The sequence below is a fragment of the Cicer arietinum genome, chromosome 5 (assembly GCF_000331145.2).
Source record: "Cicer arietinum cultivar CDC Frontier isolate Library 1 chromosome 5, Cicar.CDCFrontier_v2.0, whole genome shotgun sequence".
Classification (NCBI taxonomy): domain Eukaryota; kingdom Viridiplantae; phylum Streptophyta; class Magnoliopsida; order Fabales; family Fabaceae; genus Cicer; species Cicer arietinum.
In genome coordinates, this window is record NC_021164.2 from 74,773,168 (window position 1) to 74,792,782 (window position 19,615).

Sequence of the window (19,615 nt, forward strand, 5' to 3'; positions counted from 1 at the left end):
TAAAATAAAAATTTTAGGATGTAAATCTCCAAGTTTTTTTTTTTTTTTTTTTTTGTGAATAGCTCCACCGGTTACACTTATATATTTATTATTTTTTGCATCCATAAAAACGCGATCGAATTTTAGAATAAGTCCAGTGAAAATCCAAAAAATATATATTTTGGTATATTTTTTTAAATGGGATATTTTGAAATTTTAAAAACAAAAGAGATATGTGGAAAAAGAAAAATCCACAATGGTATGTGCTACACACTATTAATTAAAATCATATATAAATTAAAAAAAATTAGTATTGATTTATTTTAGATCTCACTGATACATTTATCTTTACTCCATTATAACCTTTTCATGATTAATTTTATCATGGTCATTTAATGGGATATTTTGAAATTTTAAAAACAAAAGAGATATGTGGAAAAAGATAAATCCACAATGGTATGTGCTTGGAATTTAGTTTAATACCTTAAATTATTAGTTCGATATAATAATTTATTTTTAATAATAAATATTTGTACTTTAAAAAATTATGTTAATATCTAATACAAAGTATGAAGCACATATAAAGCATAAATAATTTTGTAAGGCAATTATTATTATTTTTCTTACCAATTGTGCTTTAGGCTCATAATTAAATATATATAACTTACCAATATTGTTTACGACTAAAATTTATTTGTTTATGCTTGTCTTAATGGATTCCTCCATCATACATATCTCTTATATATAGAGTACATCGTGAAACTAAAATTTTACATATTTCATAGTTGATTCTAATTTTAATTTACTTCAGAAAAATGGGTTCTAAACTAGCATTGCTCATCCAAGGCTTCTTGGTCATGATTGTCTTGATCTCTTTCACAGGGGAAGCTAGGCACTTGGGTAAGATTTTTTTCAATCTATAGAAAGAGGGTCTTCATTTTGTGACTACAATGCTTATGTGGACTAAACCACATACAAATAAAAACCTTAATCGTGATATAGGCACAAATTTCCATTAGATCATGTTCAAACCTCCATAAACACGTCGTCATACTTTGCCATATGGTTGCCCAATTATATAAGATCCATCCTTTTTAATTGATTATTTTTAATTTGGCACTCTTATTGTCTTATTTCATTCTTAGGAAAATATACGTGAACATCTCAAGCCCCTACACATTTGCCTATGGGTATATGTTATAAACTATGATCAACCATATTTGTGAAGTTTGTGTTCATTAATCATAAATAAATTATTGTTTTATGGAAAATATAATGTAAGATGCGCGTCGTTTAATTTGTTCATGGTTCGTATTTTTGCAGTTGAGGTTGCAACAAAGCAAAATGACGTGGATGATGTTAAATATTACTATAGAACAAGTGGTAAAGAAAATAATGATGTGAGTTCTGATTGTTTCATACCAGGTATTCCAGACATACCAGGAATTCCAGGATGGCCTAGTATACCAAACATACCTGGATGGCCGAGCATACCTGGATGGCCTAGTATACCAAACATACCTGGATGGCCGAACATACCTGAATGGCCTAGTATACCAAACATACCTGGATGGCCAAGCATACCTGGATGGCCCACTATACCGGGCATCCCAGGATGGCCTAAATGGCCTGGTATACCAAGTACACCTGAAATTTCTGTAACACCCAGTTCACCTCTTGAGGCTGAAACACCCAGTTCACCTACAACTCGTGGAACACCCCCTTCACTAGCACCTAGCCCAACTTATAAAACTCATGTAACACCCAGTTCATCCCCTGAGGCTGACACACCTAGTCCACCTATAACTCCCGGAACACCCCTTTCACTAGCACCTAGCCCAACTTATAAAACTCATGTAACACCCAGTTCATCCCCTGAAGTTGACACACCCAGTCCACCTACAACTCCTGGAACACACCCTTCACCAACACCTGACCCAACTTATAAAATTCATGTAACACCCAGCTCACCACCTAAGGTTGAAACACCCAGTTCACCTACAACTCCTATAACACACTTTTCACCAACACCTAGCCCAACTTATAAAACTCATGGGACACACAGTTCACCTCCTGAGGCAGAAACACCTAGTTTACCTACAACTCCTGAAACACACCCGTCACCAACTCCTAGCCCAACTTATAAAACTCATGTAACACACAGTTCACCTCCTGAGGCAGAAACACATAATATACCTCATAGGGCTGAGACACCTAGTTTACCTACAACTCCTGAAACACACCCTTCACCAACATCTAGTCCAACTTATAAAACTTTTGTAACACCCATATCACCTCCTGAAATTCAAATACCCAACTTAACTCATGAGACTGAAACGCGTAGTACACCTCATGAGGCAGAAACACCTAATTTACCTACAACTCCACACACCCTCACCAACACCTATCTCAACCTATAAGATGTTGTTAAAGTTGTTTTACTAGCAAAAAAATGATGTCAATTGTACCATCGTGTGATACTTATTTGAACACATTACAGATGTATCTGGTATAGTTATGAGAATATATTCAAGTGAAATATATTATTTTATCACTTTTAATCATCTAAAGTCTCACATCTTATTATAAAAAAGTTATGATTGTCGTAAATTTCTACTATCAATAAGCCTAAGAACACAACCTAATTTACAGTGTAACCAGCGTTGCACGAATTGGTCAATATTTTATTATAGTAATTTTTATAAAGTAAATTGCCTAAAAAACTTTTATAAAATAATTTTTTCAAATATATAATAAGCTAATAGAAAATAAATACATATAAATAATTAAATAATTATTGTAACTTTAATAAATTAATTAAATAATAAAAGCAACTATATTAAATGACTTTATTAGTTTTTGAATGGATTAAATAATCTTTTACATATTTTATTCTAAACAATATAATTACATAACTCACTCTTTCTCTTTTTTTGTCTTTGAAAGCAATGATAAATACTAACATAAATTTACATACAATTATCAGGTACGAGACTTAAACTCGAAATAAAACGTTCAATTTAATAATATCAATATTTGTCAATTGAATAATTATTTAAAGACTATTTTTGTATTCAATAGTTAATAAGATTTGTCGGTCTTGCTTATTATATTATCATTATAAAACTAATAATTTTCAAGCGTCACCTTGATGTTCATATATTCACCGAATTTTCTTTATTTATTTTTTAATTTAATACAAATCAATTATTAAATAATAAAAATAAACAAAAGTAGTTTAGGAAATTTTACATGAAAAATTAATGTTATGAAATCTCTAAATTGATATGGTCAAATTAGCTACATTTAATAGTTGATAAAGATGGCACATAAACCTCTACCACCTCTATTTATTTTTCTCTTTCTTTTATTTATAATTTTAACATTCTTTACATAATGAAATAATTGAATGTAATTTCAATTTTGAATTTGAATGAAAATCAAATACATTCTAATCGTTAAACCATTTTTAAGAAATAAAATCTAAAGTAATTAAATTTTGAATAACAAATAGACATCATCCTCATCAGTGGAGGTAGAAGACGAGACGATGTCGTTTGGGTCTTCTCTGTTATCTCCTCCGATGCATATTGTTTACCGAAAACAAAACAGAACCTCTCGCACTCTCTTCAAAGTCTCCGCAAACGTTCCCGATTTTCTTTCTGCAGACTGGTCTGCTCTCTACTATCATTCTTATTTCTATTTCTTTTCATAATTTCACGTAGTAATCAATACAATACTGCAGGTTTGAATCTCGCAAGAAAAAACCCTTTGGTCCGAGATTAGATGTGAGCATCATTTGGTTTGCCATCTTCTTCACGTATGCGTCGTTTTTTCGATTTTTAATTTTATTCTGTTCAATTAAATTAAATTAATAAATATTGTTTCCTATAGTTCACTGCAGAAGATGCTGTTCATCATCAGCTTCAAGCGTTGAAGTACAACGACCAACCCCGTCAAGATTATGGAATTGAAGTTATGTATAGGGTAATCAATTTTTTTTTTCTTTCTTTCTATTTTCTTTCTTCAACAAATTTATAATCCCTAATTTATCCCTGCTATTTTTATGTTTGTTTATAGTTTGCTGGATTTGATCCTTTTGAAAGGTCAACCTATTTTGGCCCATTCTTTGATCTTGGTCAGGTAATACTTATTTATCTCATATTATTTGTCATTTTAGATTATCAAAGAAATATTAATTATCTTTTTTACTAATATACCCCATATTTTAATGAGATATAAAATTCCAGTGAATAATACACAATTTTAATTTTTTTTAAGTGTGCATAAACATAACATGAGAGGGTGGAGTATATGTTGATGATAAACAGTGCAACTCTTTGTGTGTAGTTTGAAAGGTTCAGACGTATTTTTCACCATTCTACTTACCGAGTCTTATTGGGTCACAAAGAAAGAAAGATCATGAGCAGTTTGTTTGTGGAGGAGGTAAATAAAATGGATTTCATTTTAGCACAAAAAGTCACTGCCACATGTTTTGAACTTTAGTTTACAGGAATTTATTTATCAAGTATACATTTGGATATGTGCATTTCCAATGTACGAGTTCTTAATATTCTTTTTCATTTGTGGTAATTTTCTGTTGGGTGATGAACTTCAAACAGAACAAATATAAGCAGCGGATTTGGGTTCGAGGAAGTCGACCAGAGGAAGAGGAGATATTTCAATTTACAATGGTTCAGGTTTGATCATTATAGTCCTTGTTAACCATGTACTGTTTCCATTTACAATGTTTTATTTGGTGTTGTTAAATTATCAAAATTCACCAAGCAATTAGACCATGCAATAGATGGTTTATATGCCCCAATCCGTTGGGTCTATACTGTAGAGAGACTATGTAATACATTATGTGCATGTTTTGAATTTGGATGCATTCTGAGTTGTGCTCTTATCAAACAATGTCAAATGTTTTTTTTTTTTAAGAATGTCAAATGTTAATAGACAGAATAGGGTAGTTAGTCGAGTTTGAGCATTGTGGATTGCTAGAGGATGATTTAACTTCGATAGACCTGTGCTTAGTTCAATGATAATATGAAACAAAAATGTTATTTGATCATCAATTTGGGACGACAGAATTCAAAAACTTTTTTTAATCTTCAGATAAGTGATTAATGAACTTGGTTAACCATAATGTTTAAGTGTTAAAATCTACATGTAGTTGGAAGACTTTTGATCGTGGTTAATAATGCTCAATTAATGGTTTATGAATCATCTCATCTTGATGTACTCATTAACCACTCATTGAACTGTGTTAATCATTTAAAGTGTTGTCGAATTTTGTGTCTCAAATTGATGTTCAAGTAATATTTCTAAATATGAAATTATGAACTATTTATTGTTTTTTTTTATCAGTTCCGTGTTATTGTCTGATTTGTCACTAGTATCCATCTCTTGTTGTTTTTGGCAGAGGGTTGGCGGTTGCTGGGATGGTTATTGGCTGACAGAGTCTCTGCTTCACGACAGGGATACATTTTCTGGTGGGGTGGCATATTGATTACAAAACATTCAATAAAGGAGTCAGTTTCATGAAGCTCCATTGCCAAAACATAAAGTGACATGCTATTACTATCCTAATCCTCTGTAAAGTTTGTACATACATATATATATATAAGAAATTATGCTGTAATTACTTGTGAATAAATGAGGGCTATAATTGCTCTTTTACTGATGATCAAATGTAAAAACGCTCTTTCATTTATCCTGCAAAGTGGTTCAAAGTTGAAGTTATTAAGAGAAAATAGAATGATGAGAATTACTATTTTAATTCCATACATTATCTTTTCTTGACATTTGATTTAACAATGTTGCTACCCACACCTCTCACATTACTACCCACACCCCTCAAATTTGTAAAAAAAATCAAAATATTCAAAATGTCCTTTGATATTTATAATATTTTTTTACAATTTTACTAACTCATAACTCACCTTCATCAATATTCATCACATCTCATGACTCATATAAAAAAATCACCATACCTCATCAACCCTACCTCATAATCATTTAAAACTCATATAACTCACTCATAATCTACACCATCAGTTTCTTCATCACATTGTGGTTAAAGTAACTAAAAATGTATTTTTGTTGGTCTGTTTCTGAATTTGAATTTTTGTTTCTTAATCTAGGAATTATACATGAACTCATTTCATGTACGTTGTATTGCTACGTGAGTTAAATTCATTTACGTTAAAAAAAAAGTAAAAATTTCAGAATTTACGCAATTTTAATTCACGTACACGCACGTGATTTAAGATTGCGTAATTAATAGAGTTTGAAAATTCAACATCTCATTATGTACGCGATCTTAATTCACGTACGTGTACGTGAATTAAGATTGCAAAATCATTGAAGATTGAAAATTAAACCATTTACGTGAACTCAATTCCACGTACTGAACTGAGTTCACATATATTTACTAGAATTCAGTTTACGCAAATGTACGTGAACTCAGTTTACGCAAACGTACGTGAACTCATTTCACGTAAACTTACGTGAAATTGAGTTCACGTAAATGTTTGCAAAATTCTGAAGATGATTAATGATGATTGATGATCATTAATGATGATGATTGATGATGATTTATGAAAATAATTAATGATGATGATGGTTAATGTTGAAGAAAATGAAGAAGATGAAGGTGTTGAATGAAGATGATGAAGATAGAATAAAGAAGAAGATGATGAGTTAGGTTAATGAAGAGGAAGAAGGGAAGGGTAATTTAGGAATTATGATTTTTTAAAACATTTGAGGGGTGTGAATAGTAAATTAGGGGGTATTGATAGCAAAATTGTTGATTTAATACTGAAAACGCGGGTTTATTAGAATTTAATAATGGTTTATATCTTGAAGATTTTAATTTTGAATCGGTACCAATCGAAAGTTAGAAGTAATTACATGCAATCAAGAAATCTGTATAGAAATCATGTCACTAGAAAGAAGTAGTTTAATGCTGTTGTTGGTTTTAAATTAGGTAACAAACAGAGACAGTTGATAAATTGTACTACTGATACATGTCATATGCACTCAAATAAAAACACATCCAATCACAGTATAAGAGGCTGTAATGGATAAAAAGAAAAAAACAGAATAAGAGGCAAGTATTTTGAAAATAATGTTTATAAATTTTGCTTTAATTTTAAAATATGAAGCTCTTTCTTATTTTTACTAATCCAAATACATTAGTTTTATTTTATTTCTTTCTGTGTCTTTAAAAATAAATAAAAAAGAAAAGAGATGCGTTTGCCGGGAGTCGAACCCGGGTCTATTGCTTGGAAGGCAATTATCCTAACCGTTGGACTACAAACGCTCACATATCATTAACAATTACATTTCGGTAATTATATCATAACAATTCAGAAAGAGATGTGAAAATTCAGAAAATAATAGAAGTGTCATAGGTGATATAAGGGTTTAAGAACAAATTAACGAATTGTAAAAAAAAAGAATTTCCAAACTAACAATGCGATAATATAGAAAATTTATAGTGATAGCAAAAATATTATTTTTTTAGACTTTTTAAAATAAGTTTTTAAAAAAAATTAATTCGAATCATCTGATTCATTTTAGTTTAATCGTCTGAAACATTAAAAAAAAAAATTAAAACAATTTTATAATGGTTTAATTTTTTTTTTCTCTAGAAACCTAAATCAAACCAAATATTTACTCTAATAACCAACGAGAAATAAATAAAAAATCAAGTACTACAAAAATTGACGTGGACTAGCTATTCAAATTGAAGAAAGCCAAGTTATGTAATCTTATTCTAAGTGCATCGAAACTAAACGTAGGTCTCAACCATAGATATTCGATCGATGTAGGAATCTAGTCCTTTTGCTATGAATTCTTTTATTTATTAGGATGATATCATTTTTTGTTTGTATATCAATGGCAGTTAGCATATAAACGAATCACCTATGTTACGTATTCATGGAATATGCTTTATAAAGTTCCCAATTTCTAATAATTAGTTTTGACGATTTAAATAAATAAAAAATAACTAGTTTCGACGACATGGATGTATCTGCCACCCTAACTTCATGTAAACTGACGTTTAGTTATTAATTAATTGAAATTACGGCGCCTAATATGAAATTAACTTACACATCATGATGCACAACATGTTGTATTAGGCTACATAATTAACAAGTTTAATCTAGAAAAGGCATTTTTGTTTCTCAAGAAACAACTGGATTCTCTCCTTTCGAATTTTGTCTTATATCATCCACATGTTAAACAAAGGATTTTAATTACCTAGTTGATATTGTTAATTATAGTTGGCAAAAGAAACTCTCTATCTTCTTTCTAAGTCAATGTCGTTCCCACAAATTGCAAACAAACTAGAGCTTCGGTTTTGTCTTTTATGCCAACTTTAAAAGTTCATTTTTGTTTGTCACTATAATTTTTGTGTGTATTTGTTAGTAATTTTAATGATAAATTGACTAATATAAAATACAATCAAACTAAATTAATTAACAAAAGGTATATAATAACAAAACTAATAAACATGACATTTTTGTTAGGATGATTTTGTAATTTTAATAGGGTTATCATTTTCAAATTTATTTTTTTTTCCCTATGTATATGGTGGTGTAGGTGCGGAAAAGACAAATGATTGTTTAACATCACAATTTTGTTGTTAAATACTGTCATTTAATTTTTGTGTATATTTTTTAAATACGTGTATAATATAGAAGATACAAAATAAACAAAAGATATATTTGATGTCAATATTTTAATGTTCAAATAATACAATGAGTAGCAAAAAGAGACTCAATATAATTGTGTCATGATGCAGAATGCAGACAATTTCATCAACTCATTTTATTATTTGACCGAATTGAATGAAAAAGTGATTAAAAAAAGTTATATGATTGTTTACGGACAAATATATTCTGGATATAACAATAAATATAATGTCCGTTGTCTTTTTTTCAAATGAAATCCTTGTCTTAAGCACAAGTAATCAATGACTTAAATGTAAAAATTGATGACATAATCTTTACTATTTACTAATTATCAATGTTATAGTAATATAAACAACAAATCAGAAAGGCTATAAAGTTTTATGTTGGGAAAATTAATTATACACTAAAGTAAAGAGTTGAAATAGTCAAACCAATAAAAAATTGACACTTATGGTTTTTAATTACCATTTTTCATCATAACATTTAACTTTTTTTTTATTAATACTTAAAAACAGTATCAATTAAAATAGTTTTTCTATTTACTAATTATCAATGTTATAGTACTATAAACAACAAATCACCAAGGCTAAAATTTTACGTTAGAAAAATTAACTATACACTAAAGGAATGAATTGAAATAGTCAAACCAATAAAAAAATGACACTTGTCTTTAGTTACCATTTTTTATCTAACATTTAATATTTTTCTTTATTAATACTTAAAAATAGTGTTAATTAAAATAATTTCTCTATAAACTTTCACTCTGAAAATTTATGAATGCTAATTGAATATGCAGTTTTTTTACGTTCACATTGATATAATTTCACTAAAAACTAATATGTTCATGAAATTTGGTCATATATTAGAAACAAATTTGTAGTGGCGTGTTTTTTGTTATGATCACACATAAATTAATTACATGCAAATTAGTCCATGCATGATTTAAATTATAGACAAGTTAGTCAATATTACGGAACATTGAGTTTTATATATTCAATTCACATGTCAGATGTATTTAACTATAAAAATTTACAAAATAACTATTTCAAGTAATACATTACTATTTCAAGGATATATTTGTTAACTCACAAAATTCATAGATTAATTTAATCGATAGATACAATTTTGAAAAACACATTTGTATATTTGCTCCTTAAAAATAATTCAAAACTCTAACATTATAAATTCAAACTTGTGTGAAGATGCAGCAATTTGCACCACTATAAGAAGCTTGTGCTCCCATTCTCACAGTTCCATCAAAAAAAGAACATTCATTCATACATACATAGATGGAAAGTAGTGAACTAAGAGTAGGAAGTGGACGCATAGGGAGCTCAAGCATATGGAGAAGTGGTGCAGTTGATGTGTTTTCAGGTTCTTCAAGAAGGGAAGATGATGAACAAGAGCTTCAATGGGCTGCTATTGAGAAGCTTCCAACCTATCTACGCTTGACTAGGGGAATACTCACTGAATCACAAGATCAACAACCTATACAGATTGATATCAACAAACTTGGACCACTTCAAAGGAAGAATTTAGTGGAGAGACTAGTTAAGATTGCTGAGGAAGATAATGAGAAGTTCTTGTTGAAGTTAAGAAAACGCATTGATCGGTATAATACTAAAGTATTGTTAGAATTGACGTATTTGAGTTCATTTAATTGTATAAACACTTGTGTGAGACTATTTGGAAAAGTTCGTGGAAATGGCTTATGGCATGTCTATAAGCTGCTTTTAGTTTATTTCCATAACTTTTCAAGTTAGGTTATGAAACAACTTATAGTTTATATCATTACAATTTGATTTTATTTTAACTTTTTGATAGAAATAACTTATACATAAGTATTTATGAACTAAGTGCTTAATTATGCTATTTATTGTAATGTATCTTTAATGGTTTTTCTTTTCTTTCTCTTTTTGCTGCATGTGTGAAGAAATTTACATGTTTATGTGTTTGTGTTGTTTTGTGCAGGGTTGGACTTGATATTCCGACAATTGAAGTTCGTTTTGAGCACTTGAATGTCGAAGCAGAAGCTCATGTAGGAAGCAGAGCATTGCCAACAATCTTAAATTTCTCCATTAACTTGTTTGAGGTAATTTCAATATTTACTCTGTTACTTTATAATTGTCAAATTTTTAGAAGAATTTCGTTCTTATTTCTGTGTCGTTTTTAAAATTCAATGCAATATTAACTATTGTTTTGTTAATAATACTCATGACTGTTTCTTAAAAAGAGAGAAATAAGTGTAATAAATATATAAGAGTGTCACAGAAAAACGAGAATTGTTTTCATAAAAATACAACAAAAATTATTAATTTTTGTTTCCCAAACAATTCCTTCTGAAGCAGAATACACTGACAAGTTTGAATGTTAATGCATTTGTGCTATCTTTTTGAAGGGGTTACTTAATTATCTTCACCTTATTCCCAGTAGAAAGAAGCCTTTCACAGTTCTTCATGATGTTAGTGGAATCATCAAGCCTAAAAGGTAACACAACAATGCCTTTATGAAATTCACATGAAGGATTCTTGGGAAGGAATAAGAGAAAAGCTATCTATTTCTCAATCAACATTTTGTTTTGCCTTTTGCAGAATGACACTACTCTTAGGTCCTCCAAGTTCTGGAAAGACTACATTGTTGTTGGCACTGGCTGGAAGACTCAATAAAGATCTAAAAGTAAGCACATGCTAGATTACTCTTGTTTCAACAAGTGCATCAATGAATGCTTGTTTAGGTTTGAGAATCGTATTCATTCATTTCCATTGCTGATTAATTGTAGTTTTCGGGGCGAGTTGTGTATAATGGTCATGAGATGGAAGAATTTGTACCTCAGAGAACATCAGCTTACATAAGTCAAACTGATTTGCACATAGGAGAAATGACAGTGAGAGAAACATTGGCTTTTTCAGCAAGGTGTCAAGGGATAGGAACTCGTTATGGTCAGTAAGATAACCCTTTGTTGTCAGTATCATGAAGGTTTATGATTGTCACATTTTTTTTTTAAGTTTGGGAAGGAAAAACTATTATTAATTAAAACGACACTTATGACCATTTTACAACTGTCTCCAAGGGATTTGAACTATGTCTCTTGAGATTATAAAGTTAAGCTTTTACTACTGAGTTGACGCCTCATATACATTATCCTTCACATTTGATTGAACTGTTTTTCAACTTTATGTAATTGACAGATATGCTGGCCGAACTATCAAGAAGAGAGAAGGCTGAAAACATTAAGCCAGATCCTGATCTTGATATTTATATGAAAGTGAGATGAGATAAAGATCAAGTGCATGTTGTGATTGACAGTTAGTTTTGCAATATCACGGTGACAGTGTGATTTCATTGAAACTCCCAAGTGTAACTTTTGCCAAAATCATGATAGTACATCGTGATTCAGCCAAACTCACTATCAATCCAAACATAAACTAAATGTAAACAAACTTATTTGCACAATGAATAGGTTAGAGATAGATATAGCTAAACATGTTGAATTTTCAGGCTGCAGCACTAGAAGGCCAAGAAACCAATGTAGTTACAGATTATATAATTAAGGTAGTAAAGCCAATTCAATAAATTTGTTAAGATGATTTTAGGATAAAATAAGAAGAAGCTTAACTGTTCCTGTTTCTGTAACATTTGGCAGATTTTGGGACTAGATGCTTGTGCTGATACCATGGTAGGGGATGACATGATCCGAGGTATTTCTGGTGGACAGAAAAAGAGAGTCACAACTGGTAAACCACAAATCCTCATTATCTGTGTAATACTAATATGAAACGAATTGTTTTTAGTTTAGTTTATTTTCATTTGTGTTTTGTGAAACTCAATAGGTGAGATGCTAGTTGGACCGGAAAGAGCACTTTTCATGGACGAAATATCGACCGGTTTAGACAGTTCCACCACATTTCAAATGATTAATTCACTAAGACAATCCATCCACATTCTGAATGGAACAGCTCTCATCTCTCTTCTCCAGCCAGCACCTGAAACTTACGAGTTATTCGACGACATAATTCTCCTCTCAGATGGACAAATTGTGTATCAAGGTCCAAGGGAAAATGTCCTCGAGTTCTTTGAACACATTGGTTTCAAATGTCCAGAGAGAAAGGGAGTAGCAGACTTTTTACAAGAAGTACCTTTTTTAGCTTCATAGACTAAGACTTATTTTGCTCTCTACACTTTTAATAAAGATACTAAACTCAAATCTTTCTATTCATGTGTATGACAGGTAACATCAAGAAAAGATCAAGAACAATATTGGGCAAATAAAGATGAATCATATACCTTCATCACTGTCAGAGAATTTGCTGAAGCATTTCAATCATTTCACATTGCTCGAAAACTCGGCGACGAACTTGCTACCCCATTTGATACCTCCAAAGGCCACCCTGCTGTTTTAACCAAAAACAAGTATGGTGTGAGCAAGAAAGAGCTCTTAAAAGCATGTGTATCCAGAGAATTCTTACTTATGAAAAGGAATTCGTTCGTCTACATTTTCAAGATGTGGCAAGTAAGCACTTGCCATTCAAGAGAAGCTTAATTAACCATCAGTACTATTTCAAATTGATTCATGCTTGATTTCATTTGTTTTCAGTTAATTTTCACCGGCATCGTAACAATGACATTGTTCCTACGAACTGAGATGCACCGGAACACAGAAACAGACGGTGGAATATATATGGGAGCTTTATTCTTCATACTAATTGTAATTATGTTCAATGGATATTCTGAGTTATCCATGTTCATTATGAAACTTCCAGTGTTCTATAAGCAGAGGGACCTTCTTTTTTTCCCTGCTTGGGCATACTCTTTGCCTACATGGATCCTTAAGATTCCTATAACCTTTCTAGAAGTTGGTATTTGGGTTGTGTTCACTTACTATGTTATTGGATTTGATCCAAGTTTTGAAAGGTGAGATTTATTTATTTTTCTTTAGTGCATAAACTTTATACATAATAATTTGCTCCAATCTCATAAGACACCTCCCCTCATGGCAGGTTCATCAAACAGTACTTTTTGCTAGTTTGTATCAACCAGATGGCATCTGCACTTTTTCGATTTATTGGGGCAGTTGGAAGGAACATTATAGTTGCAAACACAGCTGGATCATTTGCTTTAATTGTAGTTTTGGTAATGGGTGGATTTATCCTATCTAGAGGTGAAGTGTTTTACTTCTTGATGAAGTTTACTATCAAAAGATGCATATTTTTTGTTTCAATGTAATATGATGTCAAAAGCTCACAAAGACTGTGTTCTTTTGCATCAGTTGATGTGAAGAAGTGGTGGTTATGGGGTTACTGGGTCTCCCCAATGATGTATGGACAGAATGCTATTGCTGTGAATGAATTCCTTGGAAATAGTTGGTCCCATGTAAGCAAGCAATGCAATCCCATGAATATCTTAGATATACAAGAATACAAATACTACCTCCGTCCCTTTTTTTAAGCACATTTTGCTTTTGTGTGCAGATGTTCCTAATGAATAGTGTTTGAAAACATGTGAATACTTCTTCATTGCAGGTTCCGCCTGATTCAACAGAACCGCTAGGAGTGCAAATCTTGAAGTCACGTGGGATTTTCCCCGAAGCATATTGGTATTGGATTGGAGTTGGAGCTTCCATTGCATACATGTTACTATTCAACTTCCTTTTCCCTTTGGCCTTACATTATCTTGACTGTACGTATCCTATATATTAGAAGTATGTGCTTTTCAGTTTGTAAAAGTGATGTAGTGCTCTAAGTAACAAATGAAACATTTTACTGCAGCATATGATAAACCACAGGCTTTAATATCAGAAGAAGCTTTGGCTGAGAGAAATGCTGCCACTGCTGGAAACAGACAGATAATTGAATTGTCGCCTGAATACGAATGTTCTTCAGGTGGGTTACTATTTTGCTTTGAAAACTTATTCCTATTTTAATTCACATGTTAATTTAGTGTGCAAGATGATCAGTATAATTTCGATGCAGCCAAAGGAAATAGAAGTCGAAAAAGTTTTCCTTCAACGACGGCGTCTGCAAGAGTGGGCAGCATTAGTGCAGCTGATCACAGTAGAAAGCATGGGATGGTTCTTCCTTTCACACCCCTCTCTATCACTTTTGATGAAATCAGATATGAGGTGGACATGCCACAGGTACAATAATGAACTTCAAAGACACTTTTATGTGAAGAATCCACTGTCAGGTCATCAACTTGAAATATAGTTGCCATTTCTGTATAGAGCATTAGAATAAGTCATCTTGCATTCACATAGCATAAAAATGTGACAGTAGTTTACAATTTCCCTCCTGATATATTTATAAGGGTCTTTCTTTATATTTGCTTGTAGGAAATGAAGGCCAAAGGTGTTCTTGAAGATCGACTTGAACTTTTGACCAGTGTTAATGGAGCTTTTAGACCAGGAGTTCTGACAGCTCTAATGGGTATAAGTGGAGCTGGTAAAACAACTCTAATGGATGTGTTATCTGGAAGAAAAACAACAGGATATATTCAAGGACGAATCACTATATCCGGATACCCTAAAAAGCAAGAAACATTTGCTCGCATATCAGGATACTGTGAACAAACCGATATCCACTCTCCCCATGTTACTGTCTATGAATCTATGGTTTATTCTGCATGGCTCAGGTTACCCCCTGAGGTTGATTCTGCCACAAGAAAGGTAAAGTTTGTCCCCAAAAAAACCAATTTTATTTTTCACATAAAACCATAGTATAATAACAAGACATGTAAGACACACCACAAATTGCAGATGTTCATTGAGGAAGTTATGGAGCTGATAGAGCTGACTTCAATAAGAGAAGCCCTGGTTGGATTGCCTGGTGTGAATGGTTTGTCCACAGAGCAGCGCAAGAGGTTAACAATTGCAGTTGAACTTGTTGCCAATCCATCTATTATATTCATGGATGAACCTACCTCTGGCCTCGATGCCAGAGCTGCTGCTATAGTAATGAGAACAGTAAGGAATACAGTGGACACAGGGCGAACCGTTGTCTGCACAATTCACCAGCCTAGTATTGATATATTTGATGCTTTTGATGAGGTCAGAGACCCCTTTCCTTTTTCTAAGTTTCTTACAAATAAAATTAGTATCACAAGTGTAAACATCTATCTTGTAAATTACAGCTACTTCTCTTGAAGCGTGGAGGAGAGGAAATATATGTGGGGCCATTAGGCCAGCATTGCTCTAATCTGATCAATTACTTCGAGGTCCCTATCTCTAATTTGTTACTAATATTAAATAATTATGTATTATCGATCATTTTTTCATCAAAGTAAATCATACCTGCTTGGTATAGGGAATTAATGGAGTGCCAAAAATCAAGAATAGTTATAACCCTGCAACTTGGATGTTAGAGGTTACTTCAGAAGCACAAGAAGAAGCTATAGGAGTTAACTTCGCTGATCTATACAAGAATTCTGACTTATATAGGTAAGATAGGCCCAACTTCAAAACTAAAGCAAATTCCATATAATATATCATGTTTGGCAGAAAAAATTGCTTTTTAAGCATATATGGTTTACTAAGCCTAAGCATTGTATAATTACATTCAGGAGAAACAAGGCCTTGATCAAGGAACTAAGTACCCCTCCAGAGGGCTCTAAAGACTTGTTTTTCACAACACAGCACTCACAGTCTTTTTTAACCCAATGTATGGCTTGCCTTTGGAAGCAACACCTATCATACTGGCGAAATCCACCGTACAGTGCAGTGAGACTTTTATTCACAACAGTCATAGCCTTCTTGTTCGGGACAATATTTTGGAACATTGGCTCCAAAAGGTACCAAACAATGTTCCTAACTCGTTTCCGAGTTTCTGTTCATTATTACGTTACGAGTTTCTGTTCATTATTACCTTTATTCGTGTACACTTGTAATGCAGGGAAAGAAGACAAGATCTATTCAATGCAATGGGATCCATGTACGCCGCAGTCCTCTTCATCGGGGTACAAAATGCTACGTCGGTTCAACCAGTTGTAGCCATCGAGAGAACAGTCTTCTACAGAGAAAGAGCTGCTGGAATGTACTCGGCGTTGCCATATGCATTTGGACAGGTATGCGTAAAGTTACTGATAATGTAATGACTCAGGAATGTTAACTATTAGTTAACAGATTAACTTTTTTTAATTATTGAACACTAATCATATATAATTGAGTGAGAATGCAAACTGTTTAGAAAACTTACCACATTTGAAATACTCAGGTTGCTGTTGAGATCCCATACATACTCATACAATCCCTTGTATATGGGGTTATAGTGTATACCATGATTGGGTTTGAAATGACACCTGCCAAGTTCTTTTGGTATCTCTTCTTCATGTTCTTCACCTTGCTATACTTCACCTTTTTTGGAATGATGCTTGTGGGTGCTACCCCTAATCACAATGTTGCCGCTATAGTTTCCTTTGGCTTCTACTTGTTATGGAACCTTTTCTCAGGATTCGTTATTCCCCGAACCGTAAGTTTCAGTGTCCCTCTCACTTCATTTTAATATTTAGACCATACAAGTGTAAACAGGAAACTCAACTCAAAATGACTAAAATGTTTTTGATTATGTAACAGAGAATGCCAATATGGTGGAGATGGTTTTTCTGGATTTGTCCTATCTCTTGGACTCTATATGGCTTGGTTACCACACAATTTGGTAATGTTAAAGAACGTATGGAGACTGGAGAGACCGTGGAAGAATTTGTTATGACTTATTTTGGGTATAGAGATGATTTCAAAGGTGTAGCTGCAGCTGTGGTTGTTAGTTTTTCACTTATCTTTGGATTTACATTTGCCTTTTCAATTAAGGCATTTAATTTCCAAAAAAGATGAGCATTTTGTACAACTTGACATTCAATCTTAATTGGTAAAAGAATAAAAGAAAGTTGTAAATATAATCTGAAATGTTTAAGAAATAAGAAGCTATGTATTGATTGGCTTGGTTAATGGAAAAAATGAAATAAGAAAGAACAAGTAGTACCAGTAAATTAAATGTCAGATGCCGCATATGACAGTCAGAAAGTTCTCTCTCATTCTACTACACCTAACACCTACAATTACAAATGAATCTTAATTCTCATAAGTGGTACAAAAAAGAAAAACAACAAGAAAGAACAAAACAAACTTGTGCCCCAACTCATTTTCCCAAGCTATCTAAAAAGCTTTGCAACTCCTTCAAACCTTCAGCAGAGAAACTCCTGTGCACTCTAGAGCGCGGAGCTGCCAAATTCGGTGGAGGCTGCTGCTGGAAGCAAACCACCACAGCAGCTAAATTGTCTCCACTTTTTCTCTTCAAAGCCTCATCAACCAGATCTTTACTACACTCGGTTGGGTCGTTGTGCTCCTGTAGCCTGCGCCGAGCAAAATCTACAGCATTTTGGCTTCTAAAAACATCCCAAATCCCATCACAACCTATGATGAGAAATTCGTCCTCGGCAGTAAGTTTTGTAGTCATGAGTTCAGGCTCTGCACTGAGTGGTCCACCTTCTTTGCCTTTCATTCCTTCCATGTGCCAGTCACCGATAGCTCGAGCGACGTTAAGTTGCCCGTTAAGATATCCATCGTAGACATACCCCCCAGATGCCTCGATACGCCTCTTCTCTTTCATGCAAACTGGTTTGTGATCTCTTGACATTTCAATTGCTTTTCCACGTCGGCACAGCACTGCTCGGCAATCTCCGGCATTTGCCACCAGCAGCAACCTGCATTTAGAAACTACAATCAACATGCAACTTATCACATGTATGTATTCGATGCCATGTCAGAGGAAGAGCATAAAAATAGAAATATGGGCCCACATTTGTGGCAGCCCAAAAAGCTCCCGAACCTCGATCAGATATATGGCTTTTGTACTTGTCCAAAAAACAAAACGATGTATGCCTAGATTATTCGATATCAAAATCCTGACCTTCCTATAACAAGAGTAGCCAATGCAGTGGTGCCAGATGCAAGGGCGGCATCCAGAGAGCAAGCTTCTGCAAATGCATTGTCTGTTTGAAGAAATGCTGAAGCAACTATCCTTTCAATATCCCCTGGGAAATCTTTATCCTCGAGAATGAACTTCGGCAAATGATTGCAAGCAAAGTCAGCAGCATGCTTTCCACCATGTCCATCGAACACCTGACCAAGCCATTGGACATATAATGTTATTTGACTTTTGCAAGTTATTTAGAAACAAATGCAAGCAACATATCTAAACTTATCTATTCTTGTCAGCTATAAAAACTACACGGCCAGCAATGGCGCATCTAATATGCATTTACATGCATTGGTCGAAACATTGTTACCAGTTATCAAAGAAGATTAACATGCGAACTAAGGATGTAAATGAATAAAAAACCATGAAGAAAAATTTAAAATCCGTTCTCACAACAATCAGTACCCCAATCAAGTTAAGTGCCAAGACAAGAGAGATATATACCCCATAGAAAGCATTTGGTTCATCTATATGTTTTTTGAGCTCATGGTCCTGCATAAAGTTGTCAACACAAACATACACATCTTCCATACATGACCGGAATCCAACATCGGCGTATCCTCCAGAACGAAGCTTTGGAAGGAAATCAGATTGAATATCTTCAGTAACATCTTCAGCAGATACATCAGACAACTTTGTTTTCGTTTGCTGATTTAGCCATGAAAGTTCAGAAAAAATGCACATCAAAAAAATGAAAATTAAGTAATTGAGAAAGATTAACTTCTTCAGTGTAGAAAGAAACTTAAAAACCAGAAATAACACTACTGGCAGCAATCATTAATAACCAATGATAAGGTTACAAACTGAATAAACAAGGACAACTAATCATTATGAGATGAACAAATGTAAGCAATTAGTTTCTGAAAATAATGAACAAAGTGCAATCTTTTCCAAATTTTACATGATATAGTTGCCACCTAATTACAACTCCCTAATCTGACCAAACCAACCCATCATCATTGTTTC

General features: G+C 32.9%; 4 protein-coding genes and 1 non-coding gene across 6 annotated transcripts in view; 3 read left to right on the top strand and 2 right to left on the bottom strand.

The window, feature by feature from the left end:
* The first annotated feature begins 723 nt into the window (after nt 1-723).
* LOC101500975 (uncharacterized) lies at nt 724-2,540 on the top strand. The gene is made up of 2 exons (XM_004501724.4): nt 724-879; nt 1,303-2,540. The coding sequence occupies exons 1-2, from the start codon at nt 795-797 to the stop codon at nt 2,397-2,399; spliced, it is 1,182 nt and encodes a 393-aa protein (XP_004501781.1). The 5' UTR covers nt 724-794; the 3' UTR covers nt 2,400-2,540.
* Nucleotides 2,541-3,399: 859 nt separating this feature from the next.
* LOC101513393 (uncharacterized) lies at nt 3,400-5,695 on the top strand. Of its 2 annotated transcripts, XM_004501239.4 has the most exons (7): nt 3,413-3,651; nt 3,725-3,767; nt 3,874-3,966; nt 4,060-4,122; nt 4,330-4,425; nt 4,602-4,679; nt 5,405-5,695. In XM_004501239.4, exons 1-7 carry the CDS (start codon nt 3,530-3,532, stop codon nt 5,489-5,491), a joined length of 582 nt encoding a protein of 193 aa, XP_004501296.1. In that variant the 5' UTR covers nt 3,413-3,529; the 3' UTR covers nt 5,492-5,695. The 2 variants fall into 2 exon arrangements, with proteins under 2 accessions (XP_027190157.1, XP_004501296.1); XM_027334356.2 differs by lacking the exon at nt 4,330-4,425 and having other exon boundaries at nt 3,400-3,651.
* A 1,539-nt stretch (nt 5,696-7,234) lies between these two features.
* TRNAG-UCC (transfer RNA glycine (anticodon UCC)) lies at nt 7,235-7,306 on the bottom strand. The gene has a single exon. It is a non-coding gene; the product is annotated as a tRNA-Gly (tRNA).
* Nucleotides 7,307-9,919: 2,613 nt separating this feature from the next.
* LOC101512738 (pleiotropic drug resistance protein 1-like) lies at nt 9,920-17,606 on the top strand. The gene is made up of 24 exons (XM_004501237.4): nt 9,920-10,296; nt 10,656-10,776; nt 11,083-11,171; nt 11,276-11,360; nt 11,464-11,623; nt 11,873-11,949; nt 12,183-12,236; nt 12,328-12,418; nt 12,515-12,816; nt 12,913-13,194; nt 13,279-13,595; nt 13,682-13,842; nt 13,951-14,054; nt 14,204-14,360; nt 14,450-14,563; nt 14,654-14,817; nt 15,013-15,345; nt 15,436-15,726; nt 15,810-15,893; nt 15,983-16,116; nt 16,239-16,466; nt 16,568-16,739; nt 16,889-17,143; nt 17,248-17,606. The coding sequence occupies exons 1-24, from the start codon at nt 9,974-9,976 to the stop codon at nt 17,503-17,505; spliced, it is 4,356 nt and encodes a 1,451-aa protein (XP_004501294.1). The 5' UTR covers nt 9,920-9,973; the 3' UTR covers nt 17,506-17,606.
* A 27-nt stretch (nt 17,607-17,633) lies between these two features.
* LOC101513065 (probable protein phosphatase 2C 22) overlaps nt 17,634-19,615 on the bottom strand; it is a 3,068-nt gene continuing 1,086 nt past the window's right edge. Inside the window, exons 2-4 of the mRNA XM_004501238.4 lie at nt 19,094-19,297; nt 18,581-18,792; nt 17,634-18,374 (exon numbers count right to left, since the gene is read on the bottom strand). Coding sequence (XP_004501295.1) covers nt 17,810-18,374; nt 18,581-18,792; nt 19,094-19,297 — 981 coding nt within the window. The 3' untranslated portion in view covers nt 17,634-17,809. The remainder of the gene's footprint in view (nt 18,375-18,580; nt 18,793-19,093; nt 19,298-19,615) is intronic.

Coding starts and splice junctions, on each gene's coding strand:
- LOC101500975 (XM_004501724.4), top strand. CDS start 795: ATGGGTTCTAAACTAGCATTGCTCATCCAAGGCTTCTTGGTCATGATT. Junction 880..1,302: donor AGGGGAAGCTAGGCACTTGG/GTAAGATTTTTT, acceptor GTATTTTTGCAG/TTGAGGTTGCAACAAAGCAA.
- LOC101513393 (XM_004501239.4), top strand. CDS start 3,530: ATGTCGTTTGGGTCTTCTCTGTTATCTCCTCCGATGCATATTGTTTAC. Junction 3,652..3,724: donor GATTTTCTTTCTGCAGACTG/GTCTGCTCTCTA, acceptor ACAATACTGCAG/GTTTGAATCTCGCAAGAAAA. Junction 3,768..3,873: donor CCTTTGGTCCGAGATTAGAT/GTGAGCATCATT, acceptor TGTTTCCTATAG/TTCACTGCAGAAGATGCTGT.
- LOC101512738 (XM_004501237.4), top strand. CDS start 9,974: ATGGAAAGTAGTGAACTAAGAGTAGGAAGTGGACGCATAGGGAGCTCA. Junction 15,727..15,809: donor TATTTGATGCTTTTGATGAG/GTCAGAGACCCC, acceptor TGTAAATTACAG/CTACTTCTCTTGAAGCGTGG. Junction 15,894..15,982: donor ATCTGATCAATTACTTCGAG/GTCCCTATCTCT, acceptor TGCTTGGTATAG/GGAATTAATGGAGTGCCAAA.